At 45.3% G+C, this 23,684-nt stretch overlaps 1 protein-coding gene across 2 annotated transcripts in view; it reads right to left on the bottom strand.

The window, feature by feature from the left end:
* Nucleotides 1-23,684, bottom strand: part of slco2a1 (solute carrier organic anion transporter family, member 2A1) — a 68,450-nt gene that overhangs the window by 18,933 nt on the left and 25,833 nt on the right. For both annotated transcript variants that reach the window (XM_084308775.1, XM_084308774.1), the window contains exons 6-10: nucleotides 23,115-23,254; nucleotides 21,056-21,128; nucleotides 18,573-18,737; nucleotides 8,019-8,223; nucleotides 3,990-4,137 (exon numbers count right to left, since the gene is read on the bottom strand). In XM_084308775.1, coding sequence (XP_084164901.1) covers nucleotides 3,990-4,137; nucleotides 8,019-8,223; nucleotides 18,573-18,737; nucleotides 21,056-21,128; nucleotides 23,115-23,254 — 731 coding nt within the window. The remainder of the gene's footprint in view (nucleotides 1-3,989; nucleotides 4,138-8,018; nucleotides 8,224-18,572; nucleotides 18,738-21,055; nucleotides 21,129-23,114; nucleotides 23,255-23,684) is intronic.

The raw sequence follows: 23,684 nt of genomic DNA, 5'->3' as shown, positions 1-23,684 counted from the left end.
AAAATACCTTCTATGTGCTGTGTGGCGAATTGCGCATCTATTAGACATTGATTGCGAACCATCAGTGTCCTGTTGGTGGTACTGTAGCCTAGCACTTTTGCTGCCTGTGCTGACCCGTCTGAGCTGAAAGCTTCTGATCGATGAGCATAAAGGATGGGTTCTTTTTTTTTTACCCAGGCCCCTATTTAAATATTGTCTGGCATGATGTTGCTGACTAGTACAGGCCATAATTTCACTGATCGTCTTAGTATTGAGAAACACAATTAAAGAGTTAATAACGGTGGACATGGGTGAGAAAAAACCTTTGCCCCTTTTGATCACGATCGCTCCTATGCTTTACTTCATGTAAAGAAAGGACCGAGCTGAACCCTGATGTCATGTATGACCGCTATGAAAGCCAGAGACAAAAAATGCTAAGAGTTTAGTAAAAGTCAGTCAAAGCTTACCAAAAGCACGAGCAGTGAACTCCAAGACCACGTGACTGAACTCAAACTAGAAAGAAACAGACTAAAAAATGACGTAAACTCCATGATCAAAACTGCTAAAAAAAATTCATCAATGACAAAACTGAGGAAAACAAAAATAAACCACGTGAACTTTGGAAATTACTCAACAATCAACTAGGCTGCAGTAAAAAACTTAAAACCAGGTTCTCAAACATAAACATAAAGACGGACAACACGCTCATCACAGACAAGCTGGATGTAGCCAATTACTTAAACACTTTCTTCACAAACATAGCCACAACACTGGTAAACAAACTACCCTCCCACTCAGGGCAGTATGGGGTAGAACACATAGTAGCATACTACAAGAACCTAGGCGTCCACAAAGACGACTTCAAACTGGAAATGGTAACTACAGATGAGGTACTAAAAAAACTGAGCGCCCTCCAACCGAACAAGGCCACTGGCCATGACAACATCCCCTCCAAATTCCTCAGAGACTCAGCAGCCGCCATCACCCCAGTCATCACACACATAATAAACCTCTCCATAAAACAGGGACACGTCCCCAAGGACTTCAAAATTGCGAGAGTAACACCCCTGCACAAAAAGGGCAGCAAATTAGACCCAGGCAACTACCGCCCTGTTTCTATCCTTACATCCATCTCGAAAGCCATGGAAAAAATAGTATACGAACAGATCGAAAAGTACCTCGCGGAAAAAAATCTAATCTACGAATTCCAATCTGGCTTCAGAACATCCCACTCCACTGACACATGCCTTCTCTATTTGAACGACCACATCAAACAAGAGGTGGACGCGGGCAAATACTGCGGCATGGTCATGCTGGACCTACAAAAGGCCTTCGACACTGTCAATCACAAGCTAAAAGCAATTGGTTTTGATAGTCTATCAGTGAGCTGGATACAATCCTACTTGGAGGGGAGAGAACAGATGGTGGAGGTAAACGGTACCCTACCCCCCCCCCTCACAGTGAACTGTGGTGTTCCACAAGGAAGCATACTAGGACCGCTACTATTCCTAATTTATGCAAATGACATGTTGTCAGCTTGTGACTGCAACTTGTTCCTGTTTGTGGACGACTCAGCCCTGCTGGTCTCTGACAAGAACAAGTTACAGGTTGAAAAAGCTCTCAGCTCAGAACTAGGCAAAATCTGCATATGGCTCGCCGACAACAAACTATCATTACACATGGTCAAAACAGAGTCCATTCTCTTTGGTTCAAATAACAAACTCAGCAAGACCGACGGCTTCTCGGTTACAGTGGGTGACAATATTGTCACAAGGAAAGATGAAATTACCTACCTGGGTTCCATCCTAGAGGCTAATCTTTCCTGTGACAAAATGGCATCCAATGTAATAAAAAAAAGTCAACCAACGAACTCGATTCTTGTACCGGATCTCCTCTCTGGTAAACAAGAATACCCTGAAGACTCTGGCAGGAGCACTCATTCAAGGGTACTACGACTATGCGTGCACCTCATGGTACCAAAGCACCTCAAAGGCGCTAAAAACAAAATTACAAACATCTCAAAACAAACTGGTCAGACTACTGCTTGACCTTACTCCTAGAACCCACCTCACCCCTGCCCACTTTGACAACCTAGGATGGCTTAGAGTAGACGACAGAGTACAGCAACTTGGGCCTGGTCTACAAGATACACTATGCGACCAAGGTACCCATGTACATGTCAAAATACTTCCCAAAGGTCAGTGAATACCACGATCACAACACCAGAGGGAGCTCCACAAATCATGTTAAACCCAGATTCGGCTCAAACAAGGGACTAAACACGTTTCGCAATTATGCCACATCAATGTGGAACGCCCTACCCAAAGCTGTAAAGGAATGTGAATCACTACCCACTTTCAAAAACACTCTCAAAGAACACCTACGGGAGACTGCAATTCGAAACTGGCCCCTACAAATGTCCTAACCCAGTTGTACAGTAAATGACCAAGTATGGCTTTGTCAGTATTCCAATGTACAGTGTACAGTGTCCCCCCCCCCACCTCCAATGTACAGCCCCCACCCACCCACCCAACCCCACCCCACCCACCCAACATTCTTGTTTACCAAAACCCAATGTACAGTTTCTACGTCAAATGTATATGCACTCTTTTTCTGGACACTTTTTGTATCACAAACAGTACTGTATTTGCAAATCTGATATGTCATAAATGTATAGATGTAGCAGTACTGTCTATCTGTATGTCATGTATGTCATATATGTTATGATGAATTGAAAATGGGGGACCCTGATGTAAACAAGACGAAAGTCTTTCTCTGGTCTGCATCCCCTTAACAATTGTATGTATTGAGCTGTACTGTACTGTACCCATTCTGCAATCTGTTAATAAACTTTTCAATCAATCAATCAATCATGTCAATGGGCCTCTACGTGAACCCTGAAGGTAAACATGAACCCTACCTGAACCATGAAGTCATGTAGGAGCTGAACCCTGATGTCATGTAGGAGCTGAACAAGCCTCTACCTGAACCATGAAGGTGAACATGAACCTGAACCTGAACCCTGAAGTCATGTAGGAGCTGAACAAGCCTCTACCTGAACCCTGAAGTCATGTAGGAGCTGAACAAGCCTCTACCTGAACCATAAAGTCATGTAGGAGCTGAACCTGAACCCTACCTGAACCCTAAAGTCATGTAGGAGCTGAACCTGAACCCTACCTGAACCCTAAAGTCATGTAGGAGCTGAACCTGAACCCTACCTGAACCCTGAAGTCATGTAGGAGCTGAACCCGAACCCTACCTGAACCCTGAAGTCATGTAGGGTATGGTATGGTATGGTATGGTTTATTTCTTAATCCCAGAGGGGAAACATGGATTGCCACCAGAGCGAATACACATATACAAACATGAAAGACACAGTTACATGATACAATACACTACAGGATACACAACACAATAGGAGAGCCTCTTAACACAGTGCTATCGGTGTTCGTTTTTTTTTTTACCGCAGCAGGTACAAAGGACCTTCTCAATCGCTCAGTAGAGCATTGAGGCATCAGCAATCTGTTACTAAATGAGCTTCGCAGAGCATCGAAAATACTAAACAGTGAGTGGCCTACAAAGGATAAAATGGTGTTCAGTTTAGTCCTGGTTCGCTTGGCTATGGTGATCTCCAGCCTCCAGGGAATCAGGAGGAAGGCCAATCACTGAGCCAGCCTTTTTGATGATTTTATTTATACGGTTTTTGTCCGAAACAGTGATGCTGCCCCCCCAGCAGAGAACAGAATTGAACAGGACACTAGCCAGGATACCTTGGTAAAATACATAGAGAAGTGACCTGCTGATGTCAAAATAACGAAGTTTTCTCAGATGAAAGAGCCGAGACTGGGCTTTTTTAAACACAGAATCTGTGTTCTGCTTCCAGTCCAGCTTACCGTCCAGGTGAACGCCAAGGTATCTATAGGACTGGACTATTTCAACCTCCTGCCCCCTAATAATGACAGGAGAGACATTCACCTTCTTCCTAATGTAGGAGCTGAACGAGCCTCTACCTGAACCCTGAAGGTGTTGTTGGGGTTCCTGGTGAAGTTGGTGCAGCCGGCATGGCAGGGAGAGATGTATTCTATGTCATCAGAACCGCAAACTGGGTTGAAAGCATTCTCAGGACAGGAACAGTTGGAGTAACACATGGCTATAGACCTAGAGAGAGAGAGAGAGAGAGAGAGAGAGAGAGAGAGAGAGAGAGAGAGAGAGAGAGAGAGAGAGAGAGAGAGAGAGAGAGAGAGAGAGAGAGAGAGAGAGAGAGAGATAGAGAGAGAGAGAGAGAGAGAGAAATTAAACAAACGCTCTGAAACTCTCTGGGTCAGGTGAAGGACCCATGAAGAAGAGTAGCTGTGGGTGAAGTTCAGAGCTCTTGTTTGTCCTCTCTGTGTTTCATTAGCTCTTGTTTGTGTTCTCTGTGTTTCATTAGCCCTTGTTTGCTTTTGTGGTAAATCAGAGTACTTAGAATCTGCCAGTGGCACATGGCCAAATAACATCCTCTGTTTTTTGTTGTTTTCTTTTACATATGAAAAGCCAACTTTGAATGAATGTTAAACATAACTGTATGACAGGTTTTATTCCAAAATATCGTTTTGTTTTTGGAAAAGTTATACCTGATTTTGATAAATAGCCTATTTCAAATCACAGTTAATAGCATCATCAAAGATTCCAGCAATGATTTAGCAAGATTAGGGGATATGATTTGCCAAAAGGTGGCTATCTCATTTTGTAATGAAACTCTTCAATATAGTTTCACAAAGGAAATCATTATGAGCCCCAGAATGTGTTGTTTTGTCGATCGATACCCTGGTATCATACAAAGGTGTCATCAAGTCATTATGCATTGGACATCATTAAGAGTTGGACGGTTGTAGTTGATAGGCCTCAGTCAGCGCTCAGCCAATACAATGTTGCACATCTACAAGCAATTTCACTTTCACTGATAACACAGAATCAATTGTGCCTTTGGCAGAAATGTATCTCCATTATCCGTGGAACATCTTATTTATAATCCAAAACATGACCAGAGGAATCTAAACAAACAGAATCACTATTTCCATAAAGTATTAAAGGAACACGCCGACATTTAGGGAAATACAGTTATTTGCCATCTCTCCCAGGGTCAGAATCAGTTTCATCTCTGTGCGTCCGGTAGCCACGAGAGAGGTCCTGGCGCATGCTAGCCTAGCTTAGCACAAGGACTGGAAGCAGTAGGGAGCAGCTAGCCTGGCTCCATCAAAAGTGAAGAAATGCACCTTCCAATGACTCCGAAACTGACTAACACAGAGATGAAATTGATATCAATCTTCTGGTTCGATTCTGGGGAAGATGGCAAATAAGTGTAGTTCACAAAATGTGTTCCTTCAAGCAACGCAATAGTTAACCCGATCACCCAGATATCTGAAAACATAGAAATAGAGCTACTCCTTGCCTATATTACTACCTACTATGCTAATACAGTATGTCTTTACTACTATGCACTCAAGACTGTAGCACCCAAGTTTCAACACTGTTTGACGAACATTGTTACATTTACATTTAGTATTTAGCTGACACTTTTATCCAAAGCGTCTTACAAGTTCTGTACGACAAGTCATCAGGAAGGGCACAAATCTATCAGCTGAGTAACAATGTTCATCAAAGTGTTGAGTGCTACAGTGTAGGTTAGTATATTAGGACAAGTGCATGACAATAAGGTTAGTTAGGGCAGTGGCGGCTGGTCCATAGAGGGTGCTCGGGCGCCGCCCCCCCCTGGTGGACAGAGAAGAAGAAAGAAGAAATAGTTGTTTTGGATTTTAGATATGGACCCCTAAAAATACATTAAACATTTTTAAAATAAATAATAATGACTCATTTTAAGTATGTTTGTGTTTAAAATGCACAATAATGTGTAATATATCAAATATAAATTATTGTTACTCAGCTGAAAGAGTTGTACCCTTCCTGCTGACCTGTACTGAACTTGTAAGTTGCTTTGGATAAAAGCGTCAGCTAAAAGGGGTTCCCAAAGTTTTCAGGCCGCGACCCCCGAAATAGCAGTGTCAGAGAGCCGCGACCCCCACTATTATATGGGGGAAAAATGTAAAAAAAAAATTATAATTTTTTTATTCTTTATTTATTTATTTTTTATAAATGGAAATGTATGGTTGAAACATGCAAACGTTCAAACGCACACACACTAATAAGCATTGGAGGCTTTTAATCAGGGCCGGACTGGGGAAATCATTCAGGCCAGGAAATATAGTGCGAAATATAGCCCCAGTCAGGCCACTTTTTAAGCAGGGGGTCTGGGGGTCCCCCACCAGGACATTTTTGTTACAAAGACTTAATTTCCTGCATTCTGGTGTAGGCATTTTTTTTTTATTTGTACCCTTTAAATGCCAGTGTTTGTGATGGCATCACAAATTATTGTTAAAAAAACAGGCTAGCATATGTATGATTAGCAACAACACTGATTTGGATGGATTTTCTGTTTTTTGTAAGGGTCATGCCTCCACCAATCACATACAGCTCCCTTTGTGTGTGTGTGTGTGTGTGTGTTAAGGCTGAGCCCGAACGTTCGAACGTTCGAACGTTCGTTCGTTACGCTGACATTCGGACTTTAATTAATAGGTTTGAACGTTCGGTGAAAAAAAAATAAAGGATGCGCACAGGGTTGAGGTGATGTGAATGCGAGGCGCTCGGCTCAACCAGTATGGTCTGCCGGGCTGCAGCGGGATACTATTTCTCAACCAGAGCTCTATTTTGATTGACAGGCGATTCTGCCAATTACGTCACACCGCTTGCACCCGCCTCTGCTGTTACCACCAATCGGCAAGCCTCAACAGACTTACCGTAGCTACCGGGGAGCCGTAGTTAGCTCCCCGCCGAGGAAGTAATCGGTAACAAGGTTTCCGTAGGTGAACCTGCAGAAGGATCATTAATGAATACCATCCTTTTTCGGCCACGGAGCGCGAGCTTCATGGCGGGAGGTGGTTGCGTTGGAAACAACAGCAGGCGCACGGTGGACAGACCCGTCCACCGTCTACCTCGGAACGGTGGTAGGGCGGACGGGCGGCAGGCGTGTTGGGAGCCCGGCCGTTCCGAGGTAGACGGTGGACGGGTCTGTTGAGCCGAGGCGTGCGCCTCTCCTCCCGGCTCCCCTCCCCGTCGACCAAGAGTGAATACCTGTTATTGAACGTGTAACACTAACTATATAACGTTCGGTTAATGCCACAAAACGAATGCATTTGTTTATCTAGCCCCTTACGTGACTGCAAGGGCTATTGTTTATCATACTTTGATTCAGTAGCTTGTTTATTTTCTTCTGAGTGCTTTGTTTAATTACATGTTTACATGAACAGCCACCACTGTAAACAACATGTTTTTCACCAATAGACTATGCAATGCCGCCCTCCGTAGGATCTATAATAATACAATAAAAAAAAAAATTATTATAAAAAAAATGAAAAAAAAAAATTATTAAAAATTTTTTTATAAAGAAATTTAAAAAAACGAACGTTCGAACGTTCGTTCGATAAACCCTGGCGAACGTTCAAACCCTAAAAACAGGGTTCGGGCTCAGCCTTAGTGTGTGTGTGTGTGTGTGTGTGTGTGTGTGTGTGTGTGTGTGTGTGTGTGTGTGTGTGTGTGTGTGTGTGTGTGTGTGTGTGTGTGTGTGTGTGTGTGTGTGTGTGTGTGTGTGTGTGTGTGTGTGTGTGTGTGTGTGTGTGTGTGTGTGTGTGTGTGTGTGTGTGTGTGTGTGTGTGTGTGTGTGTGTGTGTGTGAGCAAGAGAGAGAGAGAGAGATAGTTCTCCAACTTGTGTGGGTTGCAGTGATCTCCTGGTTGTTCCCCAGCTAGGTTATCTAACTATTGGCCTGGCCTGCTTCTAAGTTCAGTGGCCTGACTGCATAAACAATAATATATATATTTTTGGAAATCTTTTTTATTTTTATTATTTGTTTACCCCCACTTTGGGAACCACTGAAAATGACTAAATGTAAATGTAAATGTATGAAAAGACAGATCTGCAGGCAGATGTTCTTCCTCTCTCCCTCACCCGTGCTGTCCAACTTGCTGATAGTTGATCTCTGAAACCCTCTGGGTCGGGCAGCCCATGAAGAAGAGGGGGATGAAGAGGAGCCCGGAGATGGTCAGCACGGCCACGGAGAAGCGCGGGATGGCCCTCAGAGAGAGACCCGCCTTCTTCATGATGACCCCGCCCAGCAGCATCCCCACGGCAACCGACGGAAGGTTCATAGCACCTGGAGAGAACACAGCACAGTGTAACGTTTGGGGTTTGCTTGCCTCAGGGAGCAAACCTCTAGTGTTACCTGGTGGGTAATTGACCTGGCTCCCTGTCCTAATTACACTCATTCGTACCTGGTGTGAATGAATGAATGAATGAATGAATGAAAACTTTATTTAACAGATTGCAGAATGGGTACAATACAGTACGGCTCAATACATACAATTGGGGATGCAGACCTGAAAAAGACGTTTGTCTTGTTTCCATCAGGGTCCCCCATTTTCAATTCATATAGAGTGACTCGTTAAATGTCTCATTATATTCTCTTCCGTGTCACACAGCCAGTGTCAGTCGATCAGCAAACTGTCCGTGAGTAATACCTACAGCTCTAGTCTTATCGGTCCTTGTCATGCAAGATAAGTATGTCGCTATGTATTTGAATCAACGTGTTATTATTGATTGCAGAGTGTATCCGCTAGTGGAAGGTTATCGTATTGTGTGTGTATGCAACTCCGTCGTTTGATGTATGTGCCAAAGTAACGTGTTTTGGAGACAGTGCTCTCTCCACTTTGTTTTCCCATTTATCGTGTGAGTACCCTATGTATTGGGGATTCATAACATGTTTTTGAGACGGAGATTCATCTCCCTTTTTGTTTATACGCCATCGTCTGCGTGTGCCGTTCGTTACACAATTAAAGTAACAGTGCCATGTTTGAAAACCAACCTCTCGTCGTATCTGTTCTGTACTACACCTAGGTCCAACACACCTACCAACTCGTAACACGCAGGGCTTTAACAAGAGCGCACCAGATGTTCACCCAAGCATTCCCAAAACTGCATTCTCATACAGGTCCTGTAGCATGAAGGGGCACTTCGGCAAAAAATAAACATTGCTGATTTATTTTGATCATAATCTCAGACACATCCAACAACAACAGTTTTGCACATAATTCATTTGGTTTGACAGTTTTGAACATGACCACCATTCATGTCATCAGGGACATTGAATCCTTGTGTTGTGTTGATCACAGCTCAATGAAATTCACAGAGCTGTAATTAACACGTCAACACAATGTTGTTCCTCAATGTCCCCAGTGACATCACCGGTGGCCATATTCAAGACTAATTGTCTCTCAATGCCTGTCAAACTAAATGAATGTGTGCAAAACTATTTTAGAGTTTATGGATGTGTGTGGGATTATGTGCAAATTAAATCAGCATTGTATTTCTTAAATTCTTTGTAAAGTGCCCCTTTAATTTGGATAAAAGCATCCACAAATGGCGTTATGTACAGTATGTCAAGTCATTCAACTGCAGTTTCTTTGATTAGGCCATGAGCTGACGGAGGTAAAAAGGACATAATGTCGATATACAGGTGGCATGAGGAGATAGGAGAATATCCTTTGTAGAAGATTTAAGTATATTTCTCTTTTCTTTTTCAATATCAATCTGTATTTTTATTTTTTATCTCTCTCTGGTGTTCTAAATGTTACGTTACAGACACATTGATTGTCTCAGACATTAGTACACCTACTTCAAGCCTTAGCGTTGGCAGGGCTGAGTTATCAGGGCTGGGTAGTCAGTATTTAGCAGACTATTACACCCATGGCTCTCCCACTCCCTGACTTCACCTTTAATAATGCAATCAGATACGGGGGGAACATAACGGCGCCGAGCTTCAGAAACCACCCATACATTCCCATTACAAAGACAGAAAGTGCAGTACTTACCTGCTCGTTCCTTAAATTAATGTATCAGCTGGTTGACAGGCTGAAGTAAAATATGTTGTCTGATAAGAACTGTAGGAAGTTGCTCCAGTAGTTGCAAATGAACAAACTCGGTAAAAGTGTTAGCGCAAGCCTCTAAGAACATTTGAGTTTTCCTCTAAGAAAAGCAAAACAAATAATCCAGATTTCTATTTTTATTTTTGTATCCACTTTTTCTCCGCCTGTTTTTCTGTATTTTCCTCCCATCCCAATTTAGTCGTTATGCCAATTCCCCCCTCCCCTTCCTGGTAGTTGTGCGCATGTGCCCCCCACTGGTCGGTCTAGGGAGCCCTGAAGTCTATCACATGCTTCCTCCGATACATAGGAGACAGCCAGCAGCCTCTTTTCACCTGACGCACGGACTCTCATTGGTGAAGTGTAACGCGTGGGAGGTCACACTACCTTCACCATTTCCCTCCCTCGCTGTGCAGGCGCCCTGACCGACCTGTAGGAGTCAGGTCAGAATGTTTCCAAATGGAAAACACACATATTTATACAGTACATCATGCAGCAGCACCAATAGGCTTGACAAGTTCTGTGAAGTCATCTGTGGTTATAGATCGTATAGCTACCGCTCTGCGTCCTACTGGAATCTATCCCTACATCAGTACTAGCACTGAATAAATCTTCACATGCACCTATATACACCCATCCGTCTGGCCACACCCCCATCCACTCCTCTACATAAGCAGGGGTGTGGCCATACTAACAGCTCCTTCCTTGTTTTCACCACCATCAAGTGTCTGTATACACCACTTGCGTTTAGTGCTAAATTAGTTGGAAGGGAGCTACGTTGAAGAGAAGGAGCTGCGTTGACATTATATATTTATTTTCTCTCTCACTATTTTTCGAGGAAATACAGCGATAATGTCTTCGCTACCGGAGTCTAGAACAGCGGTTTTCACCTAGGGTGCCGCAGAGAGCTGCCAGGGGTGCCTTGAGATTAAAAAAATATATATATATTTTTTTTTTAATTATTTTTGGATTACAGAAAATTATCACTAAAGTGCTATCTGTTGCAGCTGCACTGTTTTCCATGAAAATACCATATTTGGATAAGTTTGACCATTTCTCAAAATCTGAAAATCATTATGAAACTTGGTGTTAATAAAACACAGAAAAGGATCACCAAAAAAAAAAAAAAAAAAATAAAACTTTACAGACAACATTGAGACAAAGCTTCCTGACACATCTCCATCCAAACTCTTGGAAGAACTCATTGAAATCTCATCTGATACCACCTGGAGAGCTAGTTTCAGAGTGTGGTGCTGAGTACCAAGTATCTCATGATGCAGCAGTTAAGGTGTTGATACCATTCAGCACCACATATCTGTGTGAAGCTAGCTTTTCATCCATGACAGCTCTGAAAACAAGATATAGGGCCAAGTTTGAGCCTTGAGGATGACATGCGTGTTGCCTTGTCAAAGATCTCCCCGCGTATTGACCGTATTATTAGCCAGCAGCAGCAGACCTCGCATTGAGCTACTGAGTGAACGAGTGCTTATTTTCTGTATTTATTTATATTTTTTGAGAAATGGTAACTTGGTGATCCTTTTCTGTATTTAAAAAAAATACATGATTTTCAGTTTGAGAAATGGTCACACTTATCCAAATATGCTATTTTTATGGAAAAGTGTGCAGCTGCAACAGATAGCACTTTAGTGATAATTTTCTGTAATTTTATTTAAAGAAATATGCTATTTGATTTACTACTACAAGCAGTGTAATGTCAACAGTACTAAGCCATTTAGACCTGAAACACTTAAATAAACATTATTTTGAAAGCAAGCACTTTTGTCATCATTGTAGCAAAAAAGACAGGACCGGAAAAGTCTATCGTATGTAGGGGTGCCCTGGAATATTTTATTGAACACAGGGGTGCCTTGGCAGCAGAAAGGTTGAGAACCCCTGGTCTAGAAGATGATGATCATTCTGACCTCCACCGGCATTTTCGTATTAGGGGCTCGCGTCGCTGAGCTAATCCCCGCCGGCATTCCTCCAGCTCTGCAGTTGGACACGTTGCTTGAGAGGCGCTCTGCCGTGTGAGGGCTAGCGGCCTCTCCGGGCGGGTGATGGTTTTGGGACACAAGCGCCAGCTGTGTTGCTATGGGGGGAATGGCTGCACGACTTACGAAGGCCGGCTCCAGGCTGGTACCCTTTTTTGCTGCCTGGAGAGGGTTCTGGTTTGATGCCCACGTTACATGAGCTCCTCATCGGGAGCTTTGTTACCTGGGACCGTATCCGAATCTGCGGTTCAATCCCCCGGATCTCTAGACAAACGGGTCCCCTCTGTCACAGCGCGGGCCCCGCTTTCAAGATGAAAATCACCCGGCGCGAGGGAGGTGAGTTTGGTGTTTCATTATGAGAATACCTCCACGCTCAAGTCGGCTATGGTCCGAGAGGGACTTGTGCCGGCACCGCTGTGGTAAACACCGTTCTAAAGAAGGACGTGTTGTCTTCTTTTCTCTCTTCGGATGAGAAGAGGAAAAGGCAGCGGCTGTCTGAAGTGTGGGCCTGTATTGTGTTCTCACGTTGTGCAGTTTTCAGTGGTAGCCGCTTAGCTTGCTTCCTAGCTGGGTTGAGCTACCTGTTAGCCAGTTAGCTGTTTAGCTACGACGTTAGCTCCGTACGTTCACTCGGCTGGGAACGTTAGCTTGATGCTATCAGTTAGCCTAGAGTTAGCTGTTAGCTTGTGCTACAACCGGTAAAACTTTAGCCGTGAGAATAGCAGGCCCTAGCACTCTGACTACGACGGCATCTTTGACAGAAGATGTAGTCGGGCCTGGACCGGCTGCAGGAGGGGCGTCTCGCCGGAGCGAGTTGCCCCGCCAGCGAGAGACCTTCGTCAACGTGGAGACCAGCCTGTTGCGGTCTTTCGTCCTTTGTTCGTTGGTGCAGGTAAGGGTCCGTTGGACATTACCCCACGCTTCCTGCCTTCCCCTCCCGAATGTTTTGTTAATAACAATGTTTTTTTTCCAAAACGTATGTTGCTTCACTACATTTGGAGATACGACATGTGCTGTGTGTGAATTGTTTTGATCGCTGGTATAGCTTGGGTACCACTGGCCGAAGCTTGTGCTTTTCTCTCTACCTAGAAAACAGTGTTGTTTTTTACGTGAGTAAAAATGAACTGGGTTTTTGTTGTATGATGAGAGGTTGTGTGTGTTCATGTAACGTTAGACAACGTAGCTGAGCCCACAACTGGCTGGGTTACCCTGCAATGCTATGCATAGTGGCATGTGATCGAGGGATGAGTCCCTCTCTCAGCTTGTGATGACAATAAACAGGTGGCAAGTTTTTTCACATATAAACAGGGCTGTACCTGTTCAAACAAGTCGTATCAGGGGTAAGGTGGTGAGGGGTGGGTTTCCTTGGTTTTCCCCTAGCCCCTCCCCCTCCCCTCAAACATGTTTTGTTTACAATATGTGTGTTGTTTCACTATGTTTTTGGGGATACGGTGTAACCCCTCAGCTTCTGCTGGGGTTGTGCTCCTGCTTAGAGAGGCAATTTTCTTCTGAAAATAGTTTGGTCGCTGTCATGTGGACTTAGCAAGGCCTGTGACCAGTACTTAATCGAGGACTTGTGTCTTCTCTCGTTATGAAAAACGGCATTCCTCTTACGGTAGTGAGAGTGTACTTTCGCCCTTTTTTGTTGTGATGGAGGGTTGTGTGTGTCGTCAAGATCCACAACTGGGTTAGGTGTTGGCCTACAGAAGTTACATGTGTAAGCTCTTGTACCAGGGCCCTTGGCCCTCTCTTGGTCTGTGTTGTTCTTCTTTTAGGAAAAGGTGTAAAAATTCAGGTGGCAGGTTCGGTACAGCTCTGTCATGGTTTCATTCATATCTCACAAATAGATCTCAGTTTGTCAGAGTCAGCGGCTCATCCTCCCCCCCGGCCCCAGTCAACCACGGTGTCCCCCAGGGCTCCGTGCTGGGTCCCCTACTATTCACCATTTACATGCTCCCCCTCGGTCAGATTATACGTCACTACGGACTCAACTTTCACTGCTATGCTGATGATACTCAGCTCTATATCAGCACCTCACCATCCTCCCAGCTCCCCCCACAGTCTGTAGTCAACTGCCTCCACGCTATAAAAACCTGGATGTCAACCAAATTACTTAAACTCAACAGCAAAAAGACAGAGCTCATGGTTGTGGCCCCCAAGGCACTGCTCGGGAAGGTTGGAGATCTCCTCCTCCACGTTGATGGCTGTTCCATCTCCCCGTCTCTCGAAGTCCGTAACCTGGGCGTCACCCTTGACTCCACACTTTCATTTCACTCCCACATCAAATCCGTCACCAAGTCTGCTTTCTACCACCTCTGGAACATCTCCCGTCTCCGACCCTCACTCTCAGACTCTGTGGCTGAGACCCTGATCCACTCATTCGTCACCTCCCGGTTGGACTACTGTAATGGAGTCCTGTTCGGGGTACCCAGCAAAGCCCTGGACAGGCTCCAGTATGTTCAGAACTCAGCTGCCAGGGTTCTCACTCACACCAAGCCCTGGCAGCACATCACCCGCACCCTCATCCATCTCCACTGGCTTCCAGTCAAGTTCTGCATCACCTTCAAACTCCTGCTCCTCACCTACAAATCCCTCCATGCCCTCGCCCCCCGGTACTTGTCTGATCTCCTCCACCAGTACACTCCATCCCGGAACCTACGATCCTCTGATCTAGGTCTCCTCTCCATCCCTCGCACCAGGTTACGGACTTTTGGGGACAGAGCCTTCAGCGTGGCGTCCCCTACCCTCTGGAACTCTCCCCCCCCCGAAATCTGCAACGCCCCAACCCTGGACACCTTCAAATCCGCTCTAAAAACACACCTCTTCACCAAGGCTTTTCCCCATCAGTTAGTTTAGATTAGGTCCATTATCCCTTACCTTCCCTCATCCTTTCTTCCCCCCCCCCCCTATTTTTCCTTGCCCTATTTTTTGTCCTGATTGTGAAGCGACCTTGGGTTCTATGAAAGGCGCTATATAAATTTGATCTATTATTATTATAAGCCTATGTGAAGCTGTTACCTTGACAGGTAACAGCTGATGAACTGTGGGGTGAACTGATAAACCCTCCCTCCCCTTTTTCTGATTGGTCAGGGGGTTGGACCTCCTGTCCTTCGGGCTTCTTGTCACGTTGCTGGGTCAGCGCGTCACAGGGTAGGGAGGGAGTTTCCTGGTCCCACGCCATATTGGGCGGTGGGCCACGGAATTCCCCCCGCCATAGAGTACGTCACTGGGCGCATTTCTATTGGTTGTGACTTTCGTGAGTTCTTTTCAGGCTCCATGTTGTGGACCTCTGTTATTGTCAGGGTGAGTAGAACTTAAAAAGAAGTTCTGCTCTGTTGTATGTGTCTTGAGCTTGGTAGGTGATGCAATGCAGTAGAGACTATTTGTTCTTCTGCTCTGCTCCCTACTAGTAGTGTATATTGGGTTAGAGCCTCCTCCTCAGGGAGTTTCGGAGCCTCCTCTGTGAGTTTCAGAGCCTCCTCCTCAGAGAGTCTTAGTCCAATTGTTACATAGCTCAATGTGGCATATGTCTTTTCAATTATTACTCTCTTTATAGGGCAGGGTTGACAGGGGTGTTTTCCCTCGGGCACGTCATATGGGACCCATATCTGTGTCTTGGCCAGCTTCGTGCCGCTCTCCCCGGCGGCTTGGAGGGAACGTTATCTGGGTTCTTGTTAGAATTACCATTGATATTTTTGGGTCTCGACGTGTACATAGTGCTGTCCCTGGGTGCTTCTGATAGGAACCACGCATGGGCTTGCGCGCCTTGGTTGCTCATCATTGAAACGCCGTTTTTGTGGGGCAACTAGGATGGAGTTTTGTCTCTTCCGAGTGCCAGTGTACTAGGTTAGTCTCAATGAATTCTCGTTCATCTCTGGGGGGAGATAACGGAATAGATCAAAGCATTGGCGGAGGGGTCTCACGCCTTTGGGGTGGGCCACCGGGCGCGGCTTGGTGGCGCCCTCTGTGATGTTTTAGATCGACACGCGTACCTACCCCCCCTCCTGGGACTGGGGATGGCGGCGTGATTAGGACACGGGACTGGTTCTGGTCGCGCCGGACCAGGTCAGTTAACCTGTTGTCCGCCGGGGCGCAGATCTGCTGTTCTGGTACCCTGAGGGACTTGTGCTTTTTCGGGGGGAAAATGCCGGGTCAGCCCGGGCGTTGCAGGGTTTGATGTTATGGAGATGTTCGTGATTATGTCACTGCGTGTTATCCTTCATTGTTGCTTGGTCCATATTGTGTTGTACCTTGCGCTGTGCTAAAGGAGCCTGGTCCTTCTCCATTATTTTTCGCCCCTCTCTTCTCCTGCTTGGCGGGGCTGGGAGAGGGCTGTCGAGGTGGTTCTTGTAGAACCCCTCTGGCATCCCTGTGTACGTCCCGGTCCGCCGGGCCCAGGTCCGACCTTGTTTTCGTCGACCTGTTGGCCTGGGTTAACCCCTTCTTGAAAACTGAAACACTTGTACTGCTGTATAGCCAGTGTATACCCGCAGTTGTGTTTTGGAGTTTTTTCTTGGGGGGTTATACAGTAGGAACAACCGCCTCATGTTAGAATCAAGGTGGTGGTTGGTTTCCAGGTGTGTTGGTAGCGGAGTCAACTCTCGGGGTAGGCCGGGCTTGGCCCCGTCTGCCTGTGAGTGTGCCCCCGCACCTTTCATGACGTCTGCCAATCATGTCAGCCTTCTCTGCCTCGGCCCCTCTAGAGGGTCGGGTTTTTTTTGTGGAGGCTGCGACATGGTGCACAGCATACCAGCATACGCCCCTTCCGCCGGGGTGCTGTTTTCAGCAGACCCCTTTGGCGCCTGTCTAGCCTCACCAGGCCCCCTTTTCCGGGGGGTCCAGTCCCTTCCTGGGGCTGGGTCCTCCTTCGCGCTCCGCTGTTACGGCCTTGCCACGGGGTTGGGTTTTTGCCCTTGACCCCGTGATGTTAGGGGTTGTAACGGGGGTTTTACTTCTTCCCGTTCGTTCCCTAGTGGCATGTGGGTTGCGCGTTTGTGTAGTCGTGGGTCCTTCTGTGGGAAGGTAAGTCCCACAGTCTGCTCACCCTGTGCGTTTGAGTTGCTAAACCCCTCTTCGCACAGTCGGATCCGATTCCCTCCCGTCCTCCACTAGGGGGGTCCGGGGGCTCGGGTCCTCCCCGGTTCTGATGGTTGTGGGGGGCCTCAGCGGGTACATTTGTCGAGCTTCCGCTCTGCTCAGCTCCTGTATTCCAGTAGGACGCAGAGCGGTAGCTATACAATCTATAACGTACGGTTATATCTATAACCATAGTTATGAGTATAGCGGACGCTCTGCGTCGGACTCACTGAGGACCCCGTGGTCTTCGCCTTGGTGGTGAAAGACTTGGGAAGGAGCTGTTAGTATGGCCACACCCCTGCTTATGTAGAGGAGCGGATGGGGGTGTGGCCAGACGGATGGGTGTATATAGGTGCATGTGAAGATTTATTCAGTGCTAGTACTGCTGTAGGGATAGATTCCAGTAGGACGCAGAGCGTCCGCTATACTCATATAACTATGGTTATAGATATAACCGTACGTTAACCATCCAGACTGCCCTGGGTGATAAACATCCAACGCCAGCCTGCCGACTGTGCCAGACGAGCGTGCAGGTGTTAACCTTCCCTCATCGATGCTGTTTTCTGATGGCCCTGCGTCTACGTGATGTGCGTATAATTACTCTCCTTCATACCGTTCCAGGTGGCTGTTAAATTGGTTTTGGGGGGGTGGTCATTAAAATTGTTTTAATGGACTCACTGAGTCAACCACCCTCTGCTTCATGTCGCTTGGTGCCTCACCTCCGTTAAACCGCCCATTAAAATCCTGTCATAGACACCTTGTTGTGTATTATAACACAGTTAGTTCCGACTGAGCAATATAATTGGCCAAGTAGCCTTTCAAGGGTGTTTATATACAGTAGAGAACAGTGTTGTAGTACTCGAGTCCGATTCCTGGACTGATTTTCAGGACTCGTGACTCGACTTGGACTTGAGTACTGATGACTCGGACTTGGACTTGGACTCGAGCATTGACTGCATTCGGACTCGGAAGGTGCAGATGAGGACTTGGACTCGTTAATTGATAAATAATTTTTTTTTTTTTTTTTATAGGCCCTAATCATTTTGCTTATGATATTGATGGCTAGTGCATTTGTTTGGCTATTGTATAAGTAAATAAACTCCCTTTGAAATGGTGGCCGCTGTGTCAATTATGTTTGATGTAGACCTTTTTTTATTTGTATGTCAGCTCTTTGACTGCCAGAGGGGAGTGGACTCAACCTTGATGACTTGGTCTCTGACTCGGACTAGGGTAATGGAGACTCGACTCTGGCTCTTCTTTGGTGACTCGGACTTGGACTCGGACTCGAACACTGGGGACTCGAGACTCGACTCGGCCTCGAGATTTAGTGACTCGACTACAACACTGGTAGAGAACCATCGTAGCAACAACTACAACGTTATACACTCCCTTCCCCTGCCCAGGTCGTCCCGCCAGCGACGACCTCCCGGTTCACAAACCCCTTCTTCTGTCAACCCCTCAGGCCACCGCTGGCCCCATTCGCGGTCACTTTGTGTTCGTGGTTCTACGGTACCTACCTATAAGCAGGCTGCTGTAGGCGGGAGAGGAGCTGTACTGCCGCTCTAGGAACTTATTGAGGAAGGTGGCGAGACCCGCGATGACTGAGGAGAAGCAACACTGAGCCAACACCAGCAGCAGGAAGAGAGGACTCAGCAGGAGGCGCACAAACAGCCTGGGGAACACTGACCACACACACACACACACACACACACACACACACACACACACACACACACACACACACACACACACACACACACAGAGAGAGAAAGATCTGATCATTCTTATGATACTGGATAAGATTTGGGCAACACTCCATCTCTCTCTCTGAAAAAGAGTGCTCTCCATCTCTCTCCCACTAGACTATAGGCGTGTTAAAACAATGGGAAGAGGGTGTAAACAAGAATGGTCAAATTAAATTAAACAGGAGTGATGGAAATTCTTACGACCATTGTGTGCGTCATGCTTGTCCAGGCAATTCATACATCCCTCCCAAGTGTGTTAAAAGGCACAGCCAGTGGCTAGTGGCTACATTTGCAATCCAGTGTAAAAAGATAAAAGGGACTCACTAAAAACCAGGAATCTCATGTATTGTGTCACACTGTATTACGTTGGGACGGCAGGTCCAGTGAGGCTGAGGTTAGGGTTAGGTAGGGGGTGGATCTGTACATGAGACACCTGGGCCCTCATGCATCAACGTGTTCTACGCACAGATCTGTGCGTAACCCGTGCGTACGATCATTTCTAAGCAAAGAGTGGGATTCATCAACTTCAACTTGAACTTGACTTCGTGCTTACATCTACGCACATTTCGGACCTGGCGTACCTCGCGCCCAGTGGTAGAATATATTATTACAACAAGGAAATGAGCTTCTGTGCATAATAACACTGGATGTTCTATGAACCGTAGTTCATTATAGTTCATTGTAAAATAGCAACAGTAGTGTAATTATGGTCAAAACCCTATAAATAGCATTTGGAATAATAGATCTTTCTCTCAGAATGAATGCAGCATGTCATATATGTTACGATGAATTGAAAATGGGGGACCCTGATGTAAACAAGACGAAAGTCTTTCTCTGGTCTGCATCCCCTTAACAATTGTATGTATTGAGCTGTACTGTACTGTACCCATTCTGCAATATGTTAATAAAGTTCTCATTCATTCATTCATTCATGGTTTATATAGCGTTATCGGAATATACGGGGTGTAGGCTACTGACTGACTGCGCTCCGCGTAGCTTGATTGATTGATTGAAAAGTTTATTAACAGATTGCAGAATGGGTACAGTACAGTACAGCTCAGTACATACAATTGTTAATTGGGGATGCAGACCAACTTTCGTCCTGTTTACATCAGGGTCCCCCATTTTCAATTCATCATAAATCATAAAGCTCAACTCGTTATTATTTTGCGCACAGACCGCCGAAACACGGGAACGTTTTGATTATATTTAAAAGGCTTTACGTTAAACGAAACAAGTGGAATTTCGAAGCTGTAAGCAGAATAAGTCATATGAATATAGTGTTCTTCCCCCTTTTTACTGTACAAGAAAGAATAGAAAACGCATTGCAATGACACCATGCAGATAGTGGACAGACTATATGATGGAATTCAAGTTCATGTATTGAAAGGCAGGATACATCATACATGCAGTGAGATTCATTGTTCTTGTATATGCTCTCGTATTATATTGTTTATATAGGCTACCCAATACTGACATCAAAATAGATTGTAGTAGTATGCCTCTAGAAATCATGCAGCAGGTAGAAAATTGACGGGAGATCCATCGCGATTTGGAATAGAATTGAGGAGAACTTTAATCCGTGGGTATTAATCAAACAACACGGGAAAAGGCAGTCATATTCCAGCGCGGTCTTTATTAGCCGACAACAAAATAGATGCCTCTAAAAATCATATAGCCAATCGAACACAACTAATAAAGGCATTCATATTGTACAGCACGGTTATAATGACACACAACACAACCAACGCCAAACAGTGGTCAACGAACGGTCTTTATTAGTATTTTGAGCTGTCCAGGCAGAATTGCAGCAATGGTCTTAGGGAGCCGTTGATATCTGACATCACCGTTTACAAATCCGCCTTTTATTTATCCACCTCCGTTACGAGGACCTCCACCTCGGTGTCTGTGTAGTTTCTCTTTTTCGTTCGCTTTGCCATCCTCCAACATTCCACGCACAGGGATTCCCTCATGGTATTTGAAGGGGAGGGCCTGACCATATTTGGTTGGTCGGGGCGGTTTTGGTATGCAAATACGTGAAAGCGTGCACGAGCTGCGGCGCAGGGCCAAGGTGGGATTCATCATGACAGGTGTGCGTAGAGCCTGCTTACGCACGTGTGATGAATGCCGACTTCCCTGTGCGTGCGCTAGTTCTAAATTCCGTGCTTACGTGTGGAAGTAGGTCAAGGTCAAAGTCCACGTTGATGAATGAGGGCCCTGGATTTTAGGGAGTCCCGAAATATAATAGAACTTACTCTTCAGGAAATCAAGCAAAGATGTATCCGGTCTCTTTGGGTCTTCGTTCATGTCAACTCCATTTCCAATTACCTGGGAAATAACACATTAAACAGAGTAGAGAGAATTGGATAATGTGACGCTTTTATTTTGGAAAAACGTTCAGATGGGCAAAGCAACAACATTGGGTTTTGATTTAGTTATTTATACAGTTCTTTTGGCAAGGGCTCATCTGGACATAGCTGGCCGGGTCACAGTGCCCATTCAGTTTAATAAGAGGAGGGGGGGGGGGGGGGGGGTGGAGAAAATCCCCTTAAGCAACAGACTTTTATCTTATCTCTTGTTGAAGATGTTTCCAAAGACAGGTTAAAAGGTTGCATACGAGCCAGGAGGAGAAAACCAGATGAACTGTATCAGAGCATTATTTACCAAAAGGAATTTAGAATGTGTTGGGGCTCGAGAGACATCTTTCAGTGCTTGGAAATAGGGAACAGTCGACTATCGGCACATTTTCGACTTGGCCAATCAAAGTCGACTATACAAATCCTTAGTCTGGGACAGGCCTACTGTGTGCACAAGAGTGTGACCAAGCAAGACAGGAAAACTAAACCTATGCAGTCTTGACATCGAGCCAGAAGATGTCAGTAGAAAACTGGAGGGAGGCGGGATTCCAGTCAACGTTGTTTCCTATGTATTGGTAACACAGGCTTTCCCAACCTTTAGGTCCTGTTGTCTCAGAGACGATAGACACTGGTGTCTGGGTTCATGGTACAAATCACATTTAGGGACGTGTCACGCGACGGTAGATGTAAAAAATATATTAAGAAAAAGGCTGAATTAATATACATCCACTTCATTTTGGGATACAGTTGTAGTTTGGGACAGTTCCAGGACGATTGTGAAAAATATGAATACATCTAAATGAGTTTACATCAAAGCAAAACAGCCACTAAGATGAACCCCCCCCCCCCCCCCCTCCATATAACCTTATTCACCCCAACTCCAAAAAACAAAACAATCTTTCACTCTTGAGTGTGACTTGCATCAAGAGTAATATAATGGAGGCTAAGTCACCCAATAGGGACTCGGAGGTGTAGTGGTTACGTCATTGGTGTTTCCCGCGCGGTCCACCCTCCTTGAAATTGCAATGTATTTCCAATGGACCCATTTCTAAATTGTCTCGTTTTAAAACAAATAAAGCATGAACATTGGCATGGTGTACCTTTCTGTGTGTATTTATCCACAATCTATAGCTCAACATGAAAAAATGCGCAATTAATCGTAAAAGTTGCAAAATAACAACGTTTATGTTTTCGTTCACTGAGGAACTACACTCACTTTGGCGCTGCTGACTGACGTCACCACAGTGTAGACTCCTGGCTGTATTAGGCGACAGCACTGAACAACAGGCGTTCTACTGGTAAGTGTCGTTTATTTTTTTATGTCAAATTTAAAACGTTATAACTAACTTTATTTCAACCAAAAATGCTTAAACAATAATGTTAGTGATAGAAGGGAACACAGTTTGTGCAAAGATGGAAAGCTTGCCAATGTTCATGAGGCAGAATTATTACAATAGCCGATTGTAACATTTTCCCAATGATAAATCCCTATACGGGTGGACCGCGCGGGAAACTAAAGTGACGTCAGACTACACCTCCCTATGGGAGTTGGGGGTACTCCACAGATTGCGCTGGTGGAGTGTTGACAAATGCTGACAAATGTTGTTATACCCTGATTTCTCCAAGGGATATAACAGCCGTTTCCTCCGCTCTGTTTAGCATCATTGTCGTCAGACGGGTCAGAAAAACAACTTTCCAAATAATTGCGAGCGGGTTGTGGGCAGGAGAGAATAAAAATTTACAAATCTATAATATTGTTTCAACATTCAAAACCAAAGCTTTTTCTTAAGGTTTCTGTGAAGGCACTGTTTATGACAATAACATGTTGTTGGCTGGAAACCACAGAACATTATGAAAACTGGTTCATGTGGGTCTGTGACGAGTGTATAGAAAATGCGGTGCGGGTTCCGGCCATGTCAGAGCTTGACCTGAAGTACTACATCAACCCTTCACTTACATGGCCCTCCACAGGCATGCTCCGAGGGAAGAAGAAGTAGGGGATGGAGGTGAGAGCCAGGCAGGCGGAGGAGATGAGCAGCCCCATCCACCAGGCTCCCACCCAGCGTGGATCAGTGGTGCTCAGCTCCTGGTTCACTGCTGCAGGACGGAGAGAGAGAACAGTTAACATACACAACACTGTGTGCTACTTATTATACATTCTCACCTGGCTACTGTCACCTTCATGACATGTCAGGTTAGTAGAGTCATGTTTAGCAGTCTACCTCCATCGTTGTGTGCACATACTGTATAATATAAGTAAGCTAGCGAGAGGATTTCTATTGCAGCTGACAGTTGGAGTTGATCTACTACACCTCGAGTGCAATGATGCAATGCTGCAATGTTACAATAAATTGGAGAGGGCAACAACATTTGCTAATAAAACATATACCTTTGACACTGTTCTTCTATACATTTTTTATATACTGTACATATAATTCCATAAAACTTAAATTATAACATAACATAAAACAAAGCTTCAGAAATAAGATAATAGGGTAGGAATGGAAGTGAATACGGAGCCTGACGA

Source organism: Notolepis coatsorum (genome assembly GCF_963971535.1).
Source record: "Notolepis coatsorum genome assembly, chromosome: 2".
Taxonomy (NCBI): domain Eukaryota; kingdom Metazoa; phylum Chordata; class Actinopteri; order Aulopiformes; family Paralepididae; genus Notolepis; species Notolepis coatsorum.
Note: the sequence above shows the minus strand (reverse complement) of the source record. Positions and strands in the feature narration are given on the sequence as shown.